This window comes from Lampetra planeri, chromosome 10, assembly GCF_965212315.1.
Source record: "Lampetra planeri chromosome 10, kcLamPlan1.2.h2, whole genome shotgun sequence".
NCBI lineage: Eukaryota > Metazoa > Chordata > Hyperoartia > Petromyzontiformes > Petromyzontidae > Lampetra > Lampetra planeri.
This window is the reverse complement of record NC_136116.1, coordinates 9,092,482-9,109,926: the sequence shown is the minus strand read 5'-3', so window position 1 is coordinate 9,109,926 and position 17,445 is coordinate 9,092,482. Positions and strand designations below refer to the sequence as shown.

General features: G+C 45.3%; 1 protein-coding gene across 1 annotated transcript in view; it reads left to right on the top strand.

Annotated features, from left to right (window-relative positions):
- LOC144720977 (voltage-gated delayed rectifier potassium channel KCNH8-like) overlaps positions 1-17,445 on the top strand; it is an 80,505-nt gene that overhangs the window by 31,979 nt on the left and 31,081 nt on the right. Inside the window, exons 4-6 of the mRNA XM_078598203.1 lie at positions 440-686; positions 2,140-2,297; positions 12,363-12,570. Of these exons, the coding sequence (XP_078454329.1) occupies positions 440-686; positions 2,140-2,297; positions 12,363-12,570 (613 nt within the window). The remainder of the gene's footprint in view (positions 1-439; positions 687-2,139; positions 2,298-12,362; positions 12,571-17,445) is intronic.

Genomic DNA, 17,445 nt, shown 5'->3' with positions numbered 1-17,445 from the left:
GTCCTAAAGGGCAACATGACAAAAACAAACAGGTGAGAGAGTGAACCAGTAAAATAAAAAAACTAACATTTGCATGTGGGGAACTCCCCCCCCCCAAAAAAAAAAAACATTTGCCAATACACAAACACAATTTTATGGCAGACCGCCAATAGTAAAAAGAACAACAACAACAACAACAACCACGGCTTCATTACCCACTGCCATAGTTTGCAGCTCACTCGTCGACTACATGAGGCCACGTGATTGAAATCCACAGCCATGGCAAGAGATACACTGGACACGGTGTGCTGCGTGCAGTTATACATTTCTGGGTCACTGCGAAATTCAACCCTTGTAATAACAACAACAACAGCAGCAGCATTAACAGCCACGGTCCACGTGTCAACCTTGCCGTGCGTATGCGCGCGCGTGTGCCCACCACTACCACCACCACGTGTAGAACGTCTTTGGTCCGGAGAAGTCGGCGCTGCCCGAGTACAAGGTGGCGGCGGCGCAGCGCTCGCGCTTTATCCTGCTGCACTACGGCACGTTCAAGGCCGGCTGGGACTGGCTCATCCTGCTCGCCACCTTCTACGTGGCCGTCACGGTGCCCTACAACGTGTGCTTCCTGAACTCGGATGAACAGTGCAAGTCGTCGCGCAGCACCATGGTCAGCGACATCACCAGCGAGATCCTCTTCATCATCGGTCAGCCTCCCGCACGTCACGTTGCCCTCCTGCCCCCGTCCCCCCCCCCCCGCTGCTCCCAGAGGGCTCCGTGTCACGCCGCGTTGATAAGAGTCCACCAATCGCCTTCTTTTCAATGCAGTCAATTCCTATCTGTTCGCTTAATGGGGAGAGTCCATTTGACTCTGGCGCTGTCAGCTAACATGTTGCTGCAGCGGTGGCATTCGTTCGTTCTCGTCAAAGCAAGGTGCCACTCGCCGAAATCTCGTGACACTTTGCGCGAACGAGTTCTCGAGTACACCCGTAGCCAAGTGGGTGAGCTGTCAATCCATGCGCGGTTTTGGCAATTTGACGGCAACTGCGACTGTGTTAATGTGTCTCCTTAGGCGGCCGCTGCTCCGCAGTCATTTGCATCAATGTCAATGGCAGGATTTTATCTCTTTCTTTCGTTGCAAGAGTGCAAATTCACAAAGACGTTTCCTAAAATGTAATGTAATAAATGTAAATGCTTGGGTATTTGCAGCACTGGGAGATAGGGTTTTTGAATACAGCAATGCATATCCGTCCTGGCTGTTATGAGCACTGCATCTAAAATTCAGCATGCGTTCAGTATCATTCTCAAGGCAGTGAACAGATTGACTACTTCTGGTACGCAGATATATGCACCATTTACTACTGGAGCAATTACACGAGCTGATGTGTAAGTGTAGACATTTCTCACTCTGAGTTTTCAGTAAGCACCAACCACTCCATTTCGATGACATTCATGGTGCCGTGAGATTGCAGCTCTCACTCCTGCTGAGCAGTGAGAGCGACTGCGTGGTTAAGGCATTGAAGGAAGGGCGAGCATGTGGGCCGTTAGATATGAAAATAATAACCTAACTACACAATTTAATTTTTTTATTTTACCAGGTAAGGCCCACTGAGCTATATAGCTCTTTTTCAGAAGCGACCTGGACACAAATCATAGCTCAACGAAGTTGCTTATCATGGGGGAAATTTATAGCAGCCAAATACCCAAAACGCATGTTTCTAAATGTGGAGGGGAAAACCAGAGGGCCCAGAGAAAAATCTACGCAACAACCTCCTGCATACTAGGTGAGAGAATTAAAATCTCGCCACAGTGGCAACTCAATGAGTGTAGGTGATGACAGACAAAACGCGCGGGCATCGTCTAGAACTGCAACCGTCTTATTTACATCTCGTTTTTATTGCTTTGTTTTCTTCCCCTTTCCCCATCTGGCTGCCAGCGATTTTATTCACGTCAAAATCGCCGCAACAATTCTGTGTTCGCACGGCAATTGTTCGAGTGGTGCGTAACGCAAATGTACCCAAAAGCCTCGGTGCTGCATAAAACCGCATCGGAAATCACGCGGCTACGGTGGCACGCGCGCCGTGGGGCGGGATGTCGTCGGCCGGTGGTGGAGGGTGGCGAACACCGACGGTAATCCTGTCTCCTTGTCTGAGCGCGCAGACATCGTCCTGAACTTCCGCACGACGTATGTGAGTGGCTCGGGCCAGGTGGTCTACGATGGGCGCTCCATCTGCCTGCACTACGTCACAACGTGGTTCCCCATCGACCTCATCGCCGCCCTGCCGTTCGACCTCCTGTGCGCGTTCAAAATCGCCGTGGTAAGGGCGCCCGGCGGTTTGTGTGATGAGTTCAGGGATCAGTGAGCGAGGTGATGGAGGTGATCTGTAATTACTTTAATCTAGAAAGTAAAATATAACACCACACAGCTTTAAAGTCAGGTATCCATGCGGCCTCGATTCAAACCCCACAGACTCAACACTAACCCAAAGTCTCAACACTAACCCACAGAATCAGAATCAGTATTTATACCGGAGGAATCCGATGGGTTATAAATCTATTTTTCGCAGATGTCCAGTAGGGGCAGGTAATAATGTTACAACAACAAACAATACAACAAACATGATTGTAGTGCAACGTACAAGGTTAACAAATCGCCCAAACATACAAATGAAACTAAACCACTCCTATCCTATCAGGCAAAGCCCGCTGAGGTATGAACTTATTCTTCAGAATGTACCTGTTCACTAATAATATCTCAACAACGTGGCTTACCATTTGGACATTTATACCAGCAAATTCATGTAAATAATCTCAATTTATGTTTTTAAATGAAGAAGGGATAAACTCAGAGGACCCAGATAAAAAATCTACGTGACCACGGGGAGAACATGCAAACTCAAAATAGACAGGCGTCAGGGTCGGGACTGAACCCCAACCTCCTCCATACGACCCTCAACACTAACCCACAGCCTGAACACTAACCCACAGACGTAACACCAATATACAGCCTCAACATCAATCCACAGCCTCAACACCAACCCACAGACTCAACACCAACCCACGGCATCAATGCTAACCCAAAGCCTTGGCACCAACATACAGCCTCAACATTTTAAATTACAGCTTCAATACCAATCTACAGCCTCAACTCTAAACCACAGCCCCCAACACGAACCCACAGTGGATGTGCAATGTAAACACACACAAAAATAGGCATAACACAGTATGTAATTACATTACTCATGAAATTTGGTTAGAATTACCAAGCAAATTATACATCTTTGCTATTTTTAGACAGTTTGTGTAGAAATAGCAAGTGGACGTTCATTTGCGCGAATGATCTAACTTACGCACGGTGATCGCTTGAGCCTCTTTAAACAGACTGTGTTTTCGCCATTCTATTCAAGCAAACGAACAAGTGTATAATGAGCAGTCTGTAGCCAGACGTAATGTCTGGGGGACAAAAAGATCACGCTCAGCGTCGCTTTCGTTTCATTGCCACTTGTATCCTTTGCGTTTTTGCGATGTTCCAATGTCCAGCAGTGTGGTGCCACAACACTGCTTGTGCTGCATTCAGCCACCGAATACTGATGGAGTGGGGGTGAGGGAGGTTATTGTTTGATACAACTCAACCGTTGCTGATAGAAAAACAATAATGATATACAATAATGTACAGCCCTTTGTCCATCCACTGCTGGATGGAACGCGTCTCCATGCCGTGTTGTGTGACCATTCTTGACCAAGCTGCCCGGTTTGGGTTCCTGTCTGGGTGGGGCAAATGCCTGGGATCGGTTCAGACCTCGTCCCGCCACTGATGTTAACCGTGGCCAGCAATCAGTCACTAAAACCCTGGCGTGGTACGATTCGAAGGTAGATTTTTTTTAACCTGGGTGGGGGGTTTTGTGACAAGCGCCACCGTGATGTTAGGCCGTAAGTTGTAACAGGGTTTCCAATGCAAATGATCACTGCCATCATTCTCATCGTCGTCATCATTAAAATACAACGTTGGACTGAGGATGGCATTCGAATGGCATGTTTTAAGTCACAGTTCCAATAAACAATGCCATTCACACTTTTGATTTGTAAAACATCGACAATGGATAGTTTGTCTCTCCAAGGCTGTTCGACCACCAGTGCCCCTTACACAAACGTGTGCATGTGCGTGCACTTGTACGTATATTCATTCACGTACGCATCTCTATGCTCGCACAACACACTGCATGGGAACGTGTATGAACTCCATTTTTATGCAGGACCTGTGCATGACAGCCTCTTGCTGATAAGTGCTATTGATTTTGTTTGGTTAGATTCTTGATATTGTCAATCCCTTGTCTGCTGAGATCAATGACGCTTTTTCTTAGAACACACTGGGATGAACACCAATACATTTTCCCACACTAGACATTGTTGTTGTTGTGGGGGGGGGGATGATTTCGACAAGGCTTTAGAGGCAGGTCATCCCGAACCATCGACAACACCCGGTGAGAAGTGCACAAAAGGAACAGTTACTGCGTTACAACAACAAAAACCCCCGAAAGACATAATCTGGCCAGTATTTTTGTCAAGTAGGCATTGGAACAATGGTCTCCATGAGTCCATTGGCCAATGGGGGATGCTGTTGAGGTCAGATTTTGAAGGCCGTGCCTCTACACGGTGCAGTGGCCACGGAACTGGTTTGAGGGTAGAGAGAACTGGCGAGGCGTGGTAGCATCAATGGCTTTGGCCGCGATGACTCTTCGCTTGATTGGTCAGGCAGAATCAAAGAGAGGCAGACCTTATTACATCCATAATACATAGAGAGGGGGGGGGGGTTTGGGGGTTAGATCGCGTAAATTTATAAATGTGTCGTTAAAACCCACCACCACCCGACACAGCCAACTAGTAAGGGTTGTTACGTAAACAGAACATGCCAATTCGTCACTAGTACAGCACACCGGTTGTGTTGGAGAGCCACGCTCTGTTTACGTGACAACCATTACTAGTTGGCTGTGTCGGGTGGTGGCGAGTTTAAACGACACATTTATATGTTTAGGCGATCAAAACCCAAGAAACCTCTATTATGGATGATATTGGTCAAGAAAGCCTACGTGTTAAACTGACCTTATTACATGTTCGTAACGGGGGTTTCGATTACCCCTGTTAAAAATGCGCTCGTGTGTGTGGTCCCGCTGTCACGTGTTGGTTTCTCTCGAGCCCCTTTGAAAAATGAGCTCCGGGTCCGGTGCCACCGCCGCTCGATAAATAGGGACGTCCCTTCGGATGGCCAACACAATAATTAGTGACGCCGTTAATCCTTCCGCACGCTTAATTTTTTTGTCCAAGGAAAGCTTTCGGCGTAGACATCATAGCTTCCAGCTCGCGGAACAATTCATCTCCGTGGAGCAGGTTCAATTAGCAGGCCCACACATGATCGCAAGCTGCCGGGGGTTGATAAAGATGTCTTTATCTGTTCGTAACCATTGCATGTGCCCCATTATATTTCCCACAGATGGGATTTTTCCCGTGGTTGACCATGAATCGTCATGGTGTAGGCGTTAGCGTAGTCCCTGCTTGGATTTGACAGTGACCTTAATATGTTGTAGTCAGCATGGGTACCAACTATGGGGAAATCTTGACGTTTATCTGAAAATATTTGTTGAAACTGGAGCTATAAATAACTCATTAACTCATCATTATGACTAAATATTGCACTGGATATTGAACATTTTGGTCATGTAATCATTGAATTTTAGGACTCCTGCAAATTATCTAAAAAATATGACAGCATATAAAACTAGAGCTCAATTTATCTAATGAAAAAATAATTCCGACGAAATATCTCACTGCACACTGAACAATTGGGTGTATTTATTGAACGTTTAGAGATCCTAAACTTTTTTGCAAAAACATGCACCTGGAGCTGCGTATATATCTCATTGGCACATCATTTATGGCTCAACATCGCACACCAAATTGAGCCAATTTTGCAGTTTATTAAGCGATGGACTTTCGGAGGACACAATTGAATCCTTTCCCACTCCAACACGTCTACCGTGGAAGAGCGCCGGTTTTCTTACGCAAAGTTTTCCCGTGAGGTCTCACAGGTGTCGGCTGTCTCGTGAGCCGAACGGGCGGGCAGGACATTTAATTAACGATCACAATTCAGCAGATACTTTGACCATTTCTTGCCGGATGAACACGGCGAACAGCGCTACATTTGTGTGTTTTTTGTGGTCGTGACAAATGACGGCAATTCTCTTGGGTATTGTTTACAAGAATCTTAACCGTGTATATATCCTTGACGAGCTGATCATGAAACATTTTTTATGCGGTCTGATGAAATTATTTGTACGCTTAGATTTCCTGTGGATTCCATGGTTTAAATCTCCCCAAGACTCCATTGTACCCCACAAATTACACTATTAGACGTGCACACAAACACACTAATCAACATTCACACATGCAATACGTATAGATGCTTGTTACCGAGTCAGTATTGTGGTGCAAATATCGTTGAGTCTATGTTTATAGACTCAACTATATTTATATTAGACATATCCAAAGAGAAACATTTTATAAATTTGAGCCTTCAAAAATGATGGCCCAGCGATTAATTAATTGCATGCGCATGCCAGGCAGGATCAGCTTAAAGTTCTACATCGCTAATGACTCCAACCATCACTGAACCAAGTAATTTACTTATCGTGAAGAAAGTCAGCAGTTACTAGAATACTATTTACTCATAAACAAATCGACATACATACAAAGACAAAGTTCCCCCGTAGAGTATTAACGGACTGTTGGGACAAGTGCTGTTAGCGAGCACGAATGAAGGCTGGCACGACACACGAGGGGATGCGGGTGGCCAGCACCACGCCCGGCCGCCTTTGTCTCCCAAGTGGCGATGTTTACACACCGCACGAGTTACTCATTTGAGGCTGAGTCGTCCTAGGGGAGGCCCAGGTTCGGTTCATATATTCGTCACTGGTGTTTGCCGTGAGCCGAAATCGAACTCGGGTCGCTGGTTTCGTAGCGCAGCGTGCTAACCGCTACACATACACAAACACACAGCTCAGACAGACACACATTTATATATGTACCGATGTATCTGAATGCCTTTACATAATAGGCAACGCTTCTTATGTACAGCATTTGATCCTTGTGACTTAGTGTTAGTCTATACGAGTAGCAAGGTGACACTTTTGCCTGACTGATAGGGCTGATGCAGCCAAGTTGGGAGAGACAGGCTCGGGGAGGTGGGCAGGTGGTGGCTCTGTGAGCAACGAAGAGGATTGCGCGATCGCCTTCTCTTCCAATCCACAGGCGGGGAGGGGGTTGACACAACGCTGTACAAGCGCTGCCATCACCTCCCCCACCACCCCTGCTGATGATATCAAGCCGTGTCCTGGCAGAGGTTCAATCGCAGCGTCAGCAGTTGTTCTGTTTTATTAATTAATTAAATCGCCTCCCAATGCAGTGGCGCACTCTTCGGGGATGGAACGAGGGGGCCCGTGACTCAACGCCGCTCTGTGGCTATGGAGTAGCGAGCCCTGGGCGCGCACAATGCACGCGGCTCATCATTGGGCGGCTCGTGGCTGCAGTTCAGAGAAGGCAGAAAACGCTTCGGGGTTTTTCCGGTCTCAGGCGCCGTGTGCAGGTGGCTTTAAAGATGATTGGAAAGCCCAGATGATGGGTGACAATCAGGGCTTCCTTTATCTCTGAACAGGCCGTCAGGTTGCACGTGACTCGTAGCCACAGCCACGGAGAGGGGGTATGGTGAATGTGATGTGCCGACAGATCCAGCTGAAAATAATCCCCAGTGATGTTAACGTTGACGATGACGTGCCAGTGCTGGACTTGTCGGTACCACCTGAGGTGACATTACCTTATAGGTTCCAATTTCTTAATGTGGCCAACAACAGTAAATAATTGTGATGACCATTTGAAATGAATGGGTTACCGAGTGATTCACTATTTTAAGCCGGATAAATCAATGGGTACTACGAAAGGATCTGCTGCTACTTTAGGTGGTACCAATTTTTTGCTCTGGCACATGGACCATTAGACCACTTCTGGAAAGCTGCATGGGCTGCGTACGGCCGTCTGGTTGAGATAGCGTTAGTGCATCGCAATTACTCGATTCAGCTGTATTTGTAATCTCACACATGGGAAACCTGAGACGGATTGGTGAGACCTGAGGATGTCATGATACCAGCTTTACCACTATGCAATTGCTAAATGACGGAGGTATCAGAAACAACAGTGGATCTCCTGTGGAATGACTCAGCTTTGTCATAGGAATATGGAATTTCTACCACTGCCTGTAAATAGGAGAAGAGTACATCCTCATACTCATTGTAAAAAAAGCCTGGCAGAAACATGGTTTTGATATAGGCTTGTCGAGGGCTTGCCTATATAAAAAAGAGAAATATCAAAGGCAGTGAGTGGGTCCTCAAGCAATATGTTTAATGTGGCTATGAAGTGATAGGCATCGCGATTCAGTGTTGGATAATGATGCCTATCACTCTGATGCGGATCACTGTTTTTCTCAGAGCTAATCGGATGCCTCTTTAGTTTGATGGCTGAGAAATGCTTTCATCCAGCAGCGGATTGACCATGGCTGATGGTGATGATGATGATGATGCCAGTGAATCGGGTGCACAAGTGACGTGCCATCCACGTGGGCACAATCAAGCACCAGCGCTGCTGGATGGATTTCGTTGTGGAAATACTGGGGGAAATTTGTCAAAAGTGGACTTTTAATTGAGACAGTCGTATTAGCGTGGCTTGAATGCATTTCTTTCTCAGCGAATGGGACATTCTATTATTATCTGTTTAAACACAGGTGCATAATTGGGAAAATCTCAAAGTGCGAGGCAGACTCTTTGACTAAAACAATGCGTGCAAGAGCCTAACCACGTCGGAGTTAAAATAATATATATTTTTAAGTCGACGGAGAGATACGATCAAGGATGACTGTTCTATTCCTTTATTCATTTTTTTTAATGAAAGTACTCTCTCCGAGGCAGATGTAAGTGCAGTTCACCATTGTTAGAGATCATTCATTAGTTGATTGATTGCTGGCTGCAGGGCACGTTCCAATCAATGCGGTGACAGCACATACCAATGGCTCTTACCGTTCCGCTATCCCCATGACAGCGTCTCGCTTCATCGAACACTCACTCACGAAGTGTGCCAAAGTGGTCCTTTAGTCGCGATGAGCTGTGGGCTACCGACTCCGCTGCACAACAAATGCTCGCATTAGCATCCTGGCGCTCTTTGTGATTCAGCGAGTGGTGCCTAAGGCTCAGGAAGCTCTCGTGTGCCTTGAAGCGACATTTAGAAGAAACGAATAAAGAATGAGAGTGAAGCTGTGGCACTTACGGTAATAACGTTGACACGACGCAACGTCGAAAAGTGAACATTCGTGAGAAAGGGATAAATTAATGAAGCATTTTATACCACCAGTAGAGATGTACGCCCTTGTTTTGCTGAACAATTATGTAAACAGTGACTTGCACGCAGGGTGCAATTAATGTATGGGTCTCGTAGCTTTTACAGAACCATGAATCAGGGAATAGGAAGGTCTTAAATCTTTATCTGGAGGAATTCCAATGCAACATAAATGTAATTATCTTAAAATTTGGGCTGCTCGGAAGCCAGCCTTCTTATTTTAAGATCTGCACTTTACTTGTGTGTTTGAATGCATAACCTTTGCATCTTTGGGTTTTTGTAGAACACTGCTAAAACATTTTCAACAGCAGGCATGTACTGCTGTACTGCTGGAGGCCTGAATCCATCCCTAAATTTGTTGCCCAATGTCCAAAGTGATCGCCTTCTCAGCCGCTTCTGAAACCTGTGCACTGGTTTGCCCGCGGTGCGCTGCAGAATAGATTGTAAGATGGCACTTGCTGGCTCAGAAAACCAGCTCAATTGGACAACAATCGCACCTCTGACGCAGGCTAAAGAAAAGTTCACACCCTGGTCGTGTGCTGCGTTTTCGGTGATACGCCAACCCCCGAAAGTGATGCAAAGCGAACACCACAGATCACAGCAGCGACAGTCGCCTGGAACTCTGCAAGGCTGGGGGCCTGCTGCCTTCGAGCGGACAGTCAACTGCAGCTCTGTGACGAGTTTTCAAGAAAGATGTCAATACACGAATGTTCACAAAGTGCTTTCGGAAGCAGATGTCAAACAAACTAGCAAGCACCTCAGAATCTTGGGAATTGTCAGCGCTATACAAATGCAGATTATTATTACTATCAGGAATGGAGGGATTCAAGACCTGGTTTAATTATAATATAAAGAGAGGAAAGACTCGATACATGTACCGATAAAGTTTTTTTGTTTGTTTACTCAAATGTTGGGGTTAGGTTATGTGTTTTATTTTAGCATATATAAAACTCATCGGCCTATAAATGCTCATTTTCGGTGAGGGTCTGATGACACAAAATAAATATGGTGACAGCGAAACAACAAACAAATAAATATACATCCGAAAAAAACTTTGCTCTGGCAAGTTCCGAATGGCAATTGCCATGTATCACTATGGTGCAACGAGCACACAGAAATACAAGGCTCGAAAAAACGCATCGCGTTCAAAAACCTATCTTTATAACTTAAAGTTTGCAAAGCGGAACAATCAATTTGCTCATACGCTTGAAAGGAAATCCGAGGTGCAAAAAAGTGATTCCGGGTAGGACAAGGGGTGGTGAGGTTTTGATCCCAAAACAATTTTCGCACAGTTATTCCAAGGATTAGGTGCCACTAAACGGAACGAATGTAAACCGAGTTTGGTTCTCACACGGGGGACGTTGAGTAGGAAACAGGGAGGAGCTTCTAAAATTGGGGGAATTCAAGTGGTGGATTACACAATCTAATAACTTGGCAATATTCCAGCTCTGAGAGTTAGAATGATGAGATTACCTGTCGTTTGATTAACTGGACTCCGCGTGGCAAAATTATCAAGGCAAGTAGTGCTGCCTGCTTAACTGTGTCGAACACTTGAAGGATCTCAGAGGTAGCCCTGTGATATCCGCTTCCATGGGCTTGTACGATTGTCTCAATTTATAACACAAATGGCCGCACTGCTCTGCGAGGGATCTGAACGGATACTTTGTCTCGTGCCGCGATGCTCATAGCGCACTGGGGATGACGTTGCGGGAAAACACATTTTCCGGAATAAAATTGTGGCAAATCACAAACGCCATTTTACCAAGATGGGAATATGACCCCATTTACAAGAACTCCATCCGCTAGGGGTGATGGCACTCATGGGGGCAGTGTACATTGCAAATAATTAATTCTCATGCGCTTGATTTGATGCATGTGTAAGGACAGACAGGGTCACGTTTGGGTAATGTGGGACCTAAGTGGTCGTTAATAATGATTGACGAGATGGGCATTGACTCGGTCACGTGAGGATAAGCACGGACCTAAACGGTCGTAAATAGTTATTGAGACAGAGACAGACAGGCCCGGGTGCGGTGAGAGAGGGTTCCAGAAGAGGGGCGTGGCCGGGTCGTCAGGGGGATAAAAGCCGGCGTGGAACAGGGCTCTGGGCTGCTGTTGTGGGGGAATCAAGGAGCTGTCGTCGCTGTCGTCAACTTGGAGCAGGTCGTCTTCGTCATCTTGGATTAGGCACCTTGTAGTCTTGGAAGGCTAGAGTTAATATTGTCTCCGTGACTACTACGCGTCCGTTCCTGTGTAGCCAGCCAACTACACAGGGAGCGTCGCGTAGAGGCACGGAAGTCACCCAGCTGTGTATAGTCACTCGCGGTTACTCGTTAAGTTATCAGTGAGCCGGTGGACTTTATTCATAATAAATATACATATAACCGAACAAGATGGTGTCTCTGAGAGCTACATTACACATGCATTGTAAGTGTAAGAATCGGTTTTAATGTGACTCATCAATGCATCATTGCACGCCTATAAAACGCCTCAGGTAGAAGCATCTTGGAGTCATATTTTTCGGCTTTCCGAAGTAAAAAGAATACGATTATTATTTATTTTAGAGTAAAACTTCATTGTGGATTTCCTGAACACATGAACATGATACTGAAACTCCACATCCCTATGACTTGAATGCTAATTATTCACTCGTAAACAAGTCATGTGCGGCCCTTTGACAAGAACATTTGTGAATAAAGGTTTCCCCACACTGTCTTGGCCATGGGGATTATTCGACCATAGTTCACCACGACGGTCAGTGCGGGTTGGTGAAAGGGGGGGGGGCAAGACCGGTTCAGATATTGCTCGCTACTGAACGTTAGCCGTGGGTCAGGAGTACGAACCATCAGGTCGCCTCCGGTTTCCTCGCGCGCTAAGCACTGCGCCGCCACCACCACTCCAACGCGTGTCACCACCCCCCCGTCTCCCCCTGAACGTGTGGTGCTGCACAGACATCGTTTGTGCACCTGCTGAAGACGGTGCGGCTGCTGCGCCTCCTGCGGCTGCTCCAGAAGCTGGACCGCTACTCGCAGTACAGCGCCGTGGTGCTCGCCATGCTCATGTGCATGTTCGCGCTGCTCGCGCACTGGATGGCCTGCATCTGGTACATCATCGGCTTCGAGGAGATGAAGTCCACCGACTTGGTGACGCACCATATCGGTAAAGCCGCGTCGACGCACTGCCGAATTTCTGGGAGGCTCAGCGGTGTCACTTGAGGCATTGTGACCCCGGGGTCGGCTGGGTAGGAGGTGCAAGTTACGTACCGAGGCTGCGTAACGCGAGATGTTTGGCACATGTTTGAAGCTTAGTTAATGAGAATGAATAAAATATGAGTTTGGAACAACACACATTACTGTCAGCGGTAGGGCAGATGGGAAAGTGCTGGTACCCGCCCCTCCCCCTGCTGCCTTCCCCCGACTGTGTGAACCAGAGGTCACTTGAAGGGATTATAGAGGGAGCTCTGTGGCGTTCACTGCCATGGTCAATTCTCTAACATGAAGCGGTGCACTGCGCTGCAATATATCTGAATAGATTCTGTGTCTCGTGACAACAGCAAAATCGTTAGCACGATCGAGATAAAAACGGGAGAAAAGGAACAATACAAAATGTGTAACCGGGGAGAACCAGCTATCGATTAGTGGTACGAACATGTTAAAGGGATGGCGCAAACATCACAATGTAAGATCGCCACCCCAGAGAGTCTTGACACTCAGTGAGTCATTCCTGGATAAATTAAGAATTGTCAATATATTGAATTCTTGTTTTTGGTTTATTTTAGTTTTTACAAACTCTAAAAGTACAGTTTGTTATTTTCGCGTGGGTTTTAATCTTCATTGTACGGAATGAGCATATGAGATAATATAAGCAAAACATAGTTATGGAAAAGTATGGGTGTATATATGTCCAATAGGGTGCCGCTCAAAATTCTAGTTGATTATTTTCAAGGTCACGCCTCCTGGTTTTATTAATTTGCTGTTGAACATAAGTTACTGTGAGTTTAAAGGAAATCCCTCTATATTTAATGGTTGCTCAATGGAGTTGAAAATGTATTACCATCAATACACATGCAGTCCACAGTATAAACTAAAACGAAACGACTTCATTTTCCAGAATGAAGGTTTTTTTTGGTTAGATTGCGTAAATATAAATGTGTTGTTAAACCCGCCACCACCCGACACAGCCAATTAGTAAGGAGTATCACGTAAACAAAACGTGCCAATTAGTTACTACACCAAACCAGTGTGAGAAAGCCTCCGTGTTAAACTACTTTACTTCAGCAGGGAAAGCCCACTGAGTTATTAGCTTTCAATCAGAGGTGACCTGACCATGTACGAGAGCTCATCGAAGTGGCGTATATCATAACATATGTGAGTTTAAAGTACCCAAATTATCTAAACGCCTGTTTCTAATTGTAGGGGGCACAATTGAAGGAACCCGGAGAAGAATCAACGTGACCACGGGGAGAGAGAACACGTGAACTACAAATATTAAACAGGCATTGTCAGGGTCGGGATCGAACTGACGACCTCTATGCACGCCAGGCGAGGGAGATAATATTTCACCACAAAGCAGGAGAGGGGATCTTGAGCAACATGTAAATATGAAGAGATTACAATGGCATTGTCATCTATTGACTTTTATGCCAGAAGTAACAAATGGAGTCAATATGATCCAAGAAACGTGAAACTTCATTTTTCCATTTGCTTATTGAGTGGCACGATAATGCCCATGTAGGTATGCTCGTGTGTGTATAAACAATTTTAAGGTGATCACCATTATTACCTAATGCACATGCAAATAATAATTATTATGATTACCTTGTCAGATATTTCTGTATATTAAAAAACACATTTAGGTACAATTTAAACACCAGAGTTTCACAAATCACCCCTTGTGATTCCGTACCTCTAATTAAATAGCGTGGTTGGCTAAGTACGGTGTGAAAAAAAGTTTAACGTACATACTCTGCATATGAGAATCGGTTGAATTTTTTACCATTGTGGTATTTGCAGAACGTCTCATGTGAACTCACAGCATACAGCATCTACCAATCTTATACACACACACGGTCCAATGCGCATATCGTGAGCATACTAATTGATGTCAATTAATATACTGATGTGTCATTAGAGCTATAATGCGTATCATAAAAACTAACAACAGCAAACAAAGTATATAGCTAAATGAAAATATATCGGGGAAGATGACGGCTTGGGGAAGCTTTCATCCAGCAGTAGATAAAACATGCTTGGTGATTATTGTGATGCACTTTAATGTCTAATTAGGTATCCTTGTGTATATACATCATATATGAATGCTTGCTAATGCAGTCTGTATTTATTACTTTATCCACATATGGTTATACGTTTAAGAAAAAAAAACATCCCTGTTACCTTCAGTCGGCTGAGATATTCTCAGTGGGTGACATCCACTCGGCCAGGTGGCTGCCAGAGAGAAATGTAGATAACGGCGCATTATAGAGAGTAATACACCATAAAAGGTCCCTCGTTTTAATAACCGTTTTGAAATACGCACGATGTGAGCTGGCTTGTCAGCGCTGAGGGCCGTTGATCAACCAAACAATGGCATTAACAAGAAGCTTCCACGGAACGCTCTTGCTGAAAGTCCTGAGTAATAAAGTCATTACGGCACAGCAGCGATGGGTGCGATTGTGAATTCGTAGCTTTTCATATTAAAACATCCTTTATTGCATTCAACAGTTTAAAATGTATTTCTGAGGTTCTGGTTTGCAAAAACAGAAGCTTGACGTGACTCGATGTTCCACTGCTGTTTTCATGGTAATTCAAACAAGCAGTGGCTTTGTAATTGTTAACTGTTGCCTGGATTACGTCTCGAACCTCGGTCAATTCATCAAGGGCCTCTTGTGAAAATTAGCTCGGAGCAGACTGGCGCTCACTAATTGCGATGCTCTATTTTTTGTGGCCCGTCGTTCTGGAAATGTTAAGAGAAAGAAAAAAACGGATCATGCCAATTGGCGTCACGAGTTTGAAAGCAGAGTGCAGCAGTCACTGTCCACAGGTCACCGTGCACCAAAAGCTCATACAACGACACATTTGCAACGCGGATTCCTCACGCTATCGTGTGCAGAGTTCTTCATGGGAATTGTCGCCAATTGAAACAGCGGAAATTGTCCCCGATTATTAACAATTGGATTTGCACTTGAATTTGCCGTAGAAATTACTTGCGTTTTTTTTTATTACTGTCGTTATTCAAGTCGAGAAATAGTCAAGCAATATATATATAAAACATTTCAGCCAAGATTCCGAGCAGCGAGGACCAATGAAAGCCATCACCGCTCTTGAATATTGCACATTTACATTCATTACATGTCGCGGGCTCCCTGCCCCCCCCGCCACCCCTTTCTATATTTTTTTGCAAAGCGCATTTTGTGCAGCTGCCATTTATTCTGATAGCACTGGGGGGGGGGGGGGCGGGGGGGGGGCATGTCTCGGCCCTGTTCAGAGCCACAGAGAAGACGTAACAAATGTTCCGCGGTGCAGCCTGGAGCCACGGAGCTTGAAATCACCGCACGACAATGCACGGCGCTGCATCGTAAAATTGCGCCCGGACTTTGACGTGAGTGTGAAACTCCGTCTCGTTGGGCGCGATTTCAAGGCAGGGTTATCATTTGTATACATTCATTTATTCAGGCTCGTCGTTATGTTATTGTTTGTCTCGTGCGTTTTGCACCTACCAGTTGCGTACATTTCACCCGTATTGTTTAACATTCAATTGAAGGAAAATACCAAAGAAACACGAGTAGTTAGCGGTTTATTTATTTATTTTATGTTCAAATTCGCCACAAACACTTCCGTGAAGTATTAATGTTTCCCTCCTGCACTTTTAGAAACGGGGTGTTTAATTCTCCCAGGAATGACGTTTGAGAGTCAGAATCAGAATCTTTATTTGTCCTGGAGAAATCCGATGAGCTATGAAGCTCTTTTTGACAGATGTCTAGTAGTAGTTTGGGTCAGTACGGGACACCGGGACTAGGTGTGTAGCTTCCAGATAAGGGCTGTTTAGTTTTGAGTCGTGACTTCGATTCATGTTTTAGAACTGTAATAGACTGACGTTTGCCGTGTATAACAGAGGAATAACCTAACTGTGGCGTTATATATCTCTATAAAAGTGAGTGAAGGAAATTTGAACCGAATGAATAATTCGCAACAAAAAAGTTGCAGATCTTTACATTTGTGTCGAGAAAGGACAGTGAGATAATGGAGATAATACCAATGGATGTTCAACACCACGTGAACAGCAAAGGAGAAGGAGAGACCTCCCATCATTTGGAAAAATCTGGGAGGTTAATCGAGTACGCTGTGTTTTATTTTTATAATCGATCAGATGTGTAAAGCTTGTATTCAAGGATCTCAAACCCACTGTGCTTGAACCGTCTTAACATAACGTTGTATCACCTCAATATCACGTGTCTGTAGGCTTGGACAGATATGGGTTACAGTCAGATAATTGTTACAAGCAGAGATTATTCATAGCTCTCCAATATCATAATGTGACGCGCTTATTTTTCCACGGACCCATTCATCTCGACAGAATTGAACGTGCATGCACAGCAGCACGCTGTTCAACAGCGTTGGTGGAAAGCAGAGACACTTGCAATGCTGCCAGAGAACACACCGCACATGGAAACGAGCACACAGCGTCTTAGCCCAGGGCACATATGCACAATTAACATCTCCCGCACCAGCAACGATGCACTGTGAGCCTAAACACACAACATACGCTCGCATCACTGTATGCTCATCTAGTGGCCAAGTGTAAGTCACTCCACAAAAACCAACAACGCCCCTTGGGGAACCACAATGCTGCTGCTTCAGGTTTCATCTATCTCGATGCTGCTATTAATATTGATTGTTATAATGGTGATGTGGATGAGCTACCCAGAATTGTCATCATCAGTATCAAAAGTATCACCATCGCAGACACAATTAATACTATCACCACCAGCAGAGGTGGATTTCGATACTTCCCAAGGGTGGTGGTGGTGGTGGGGGG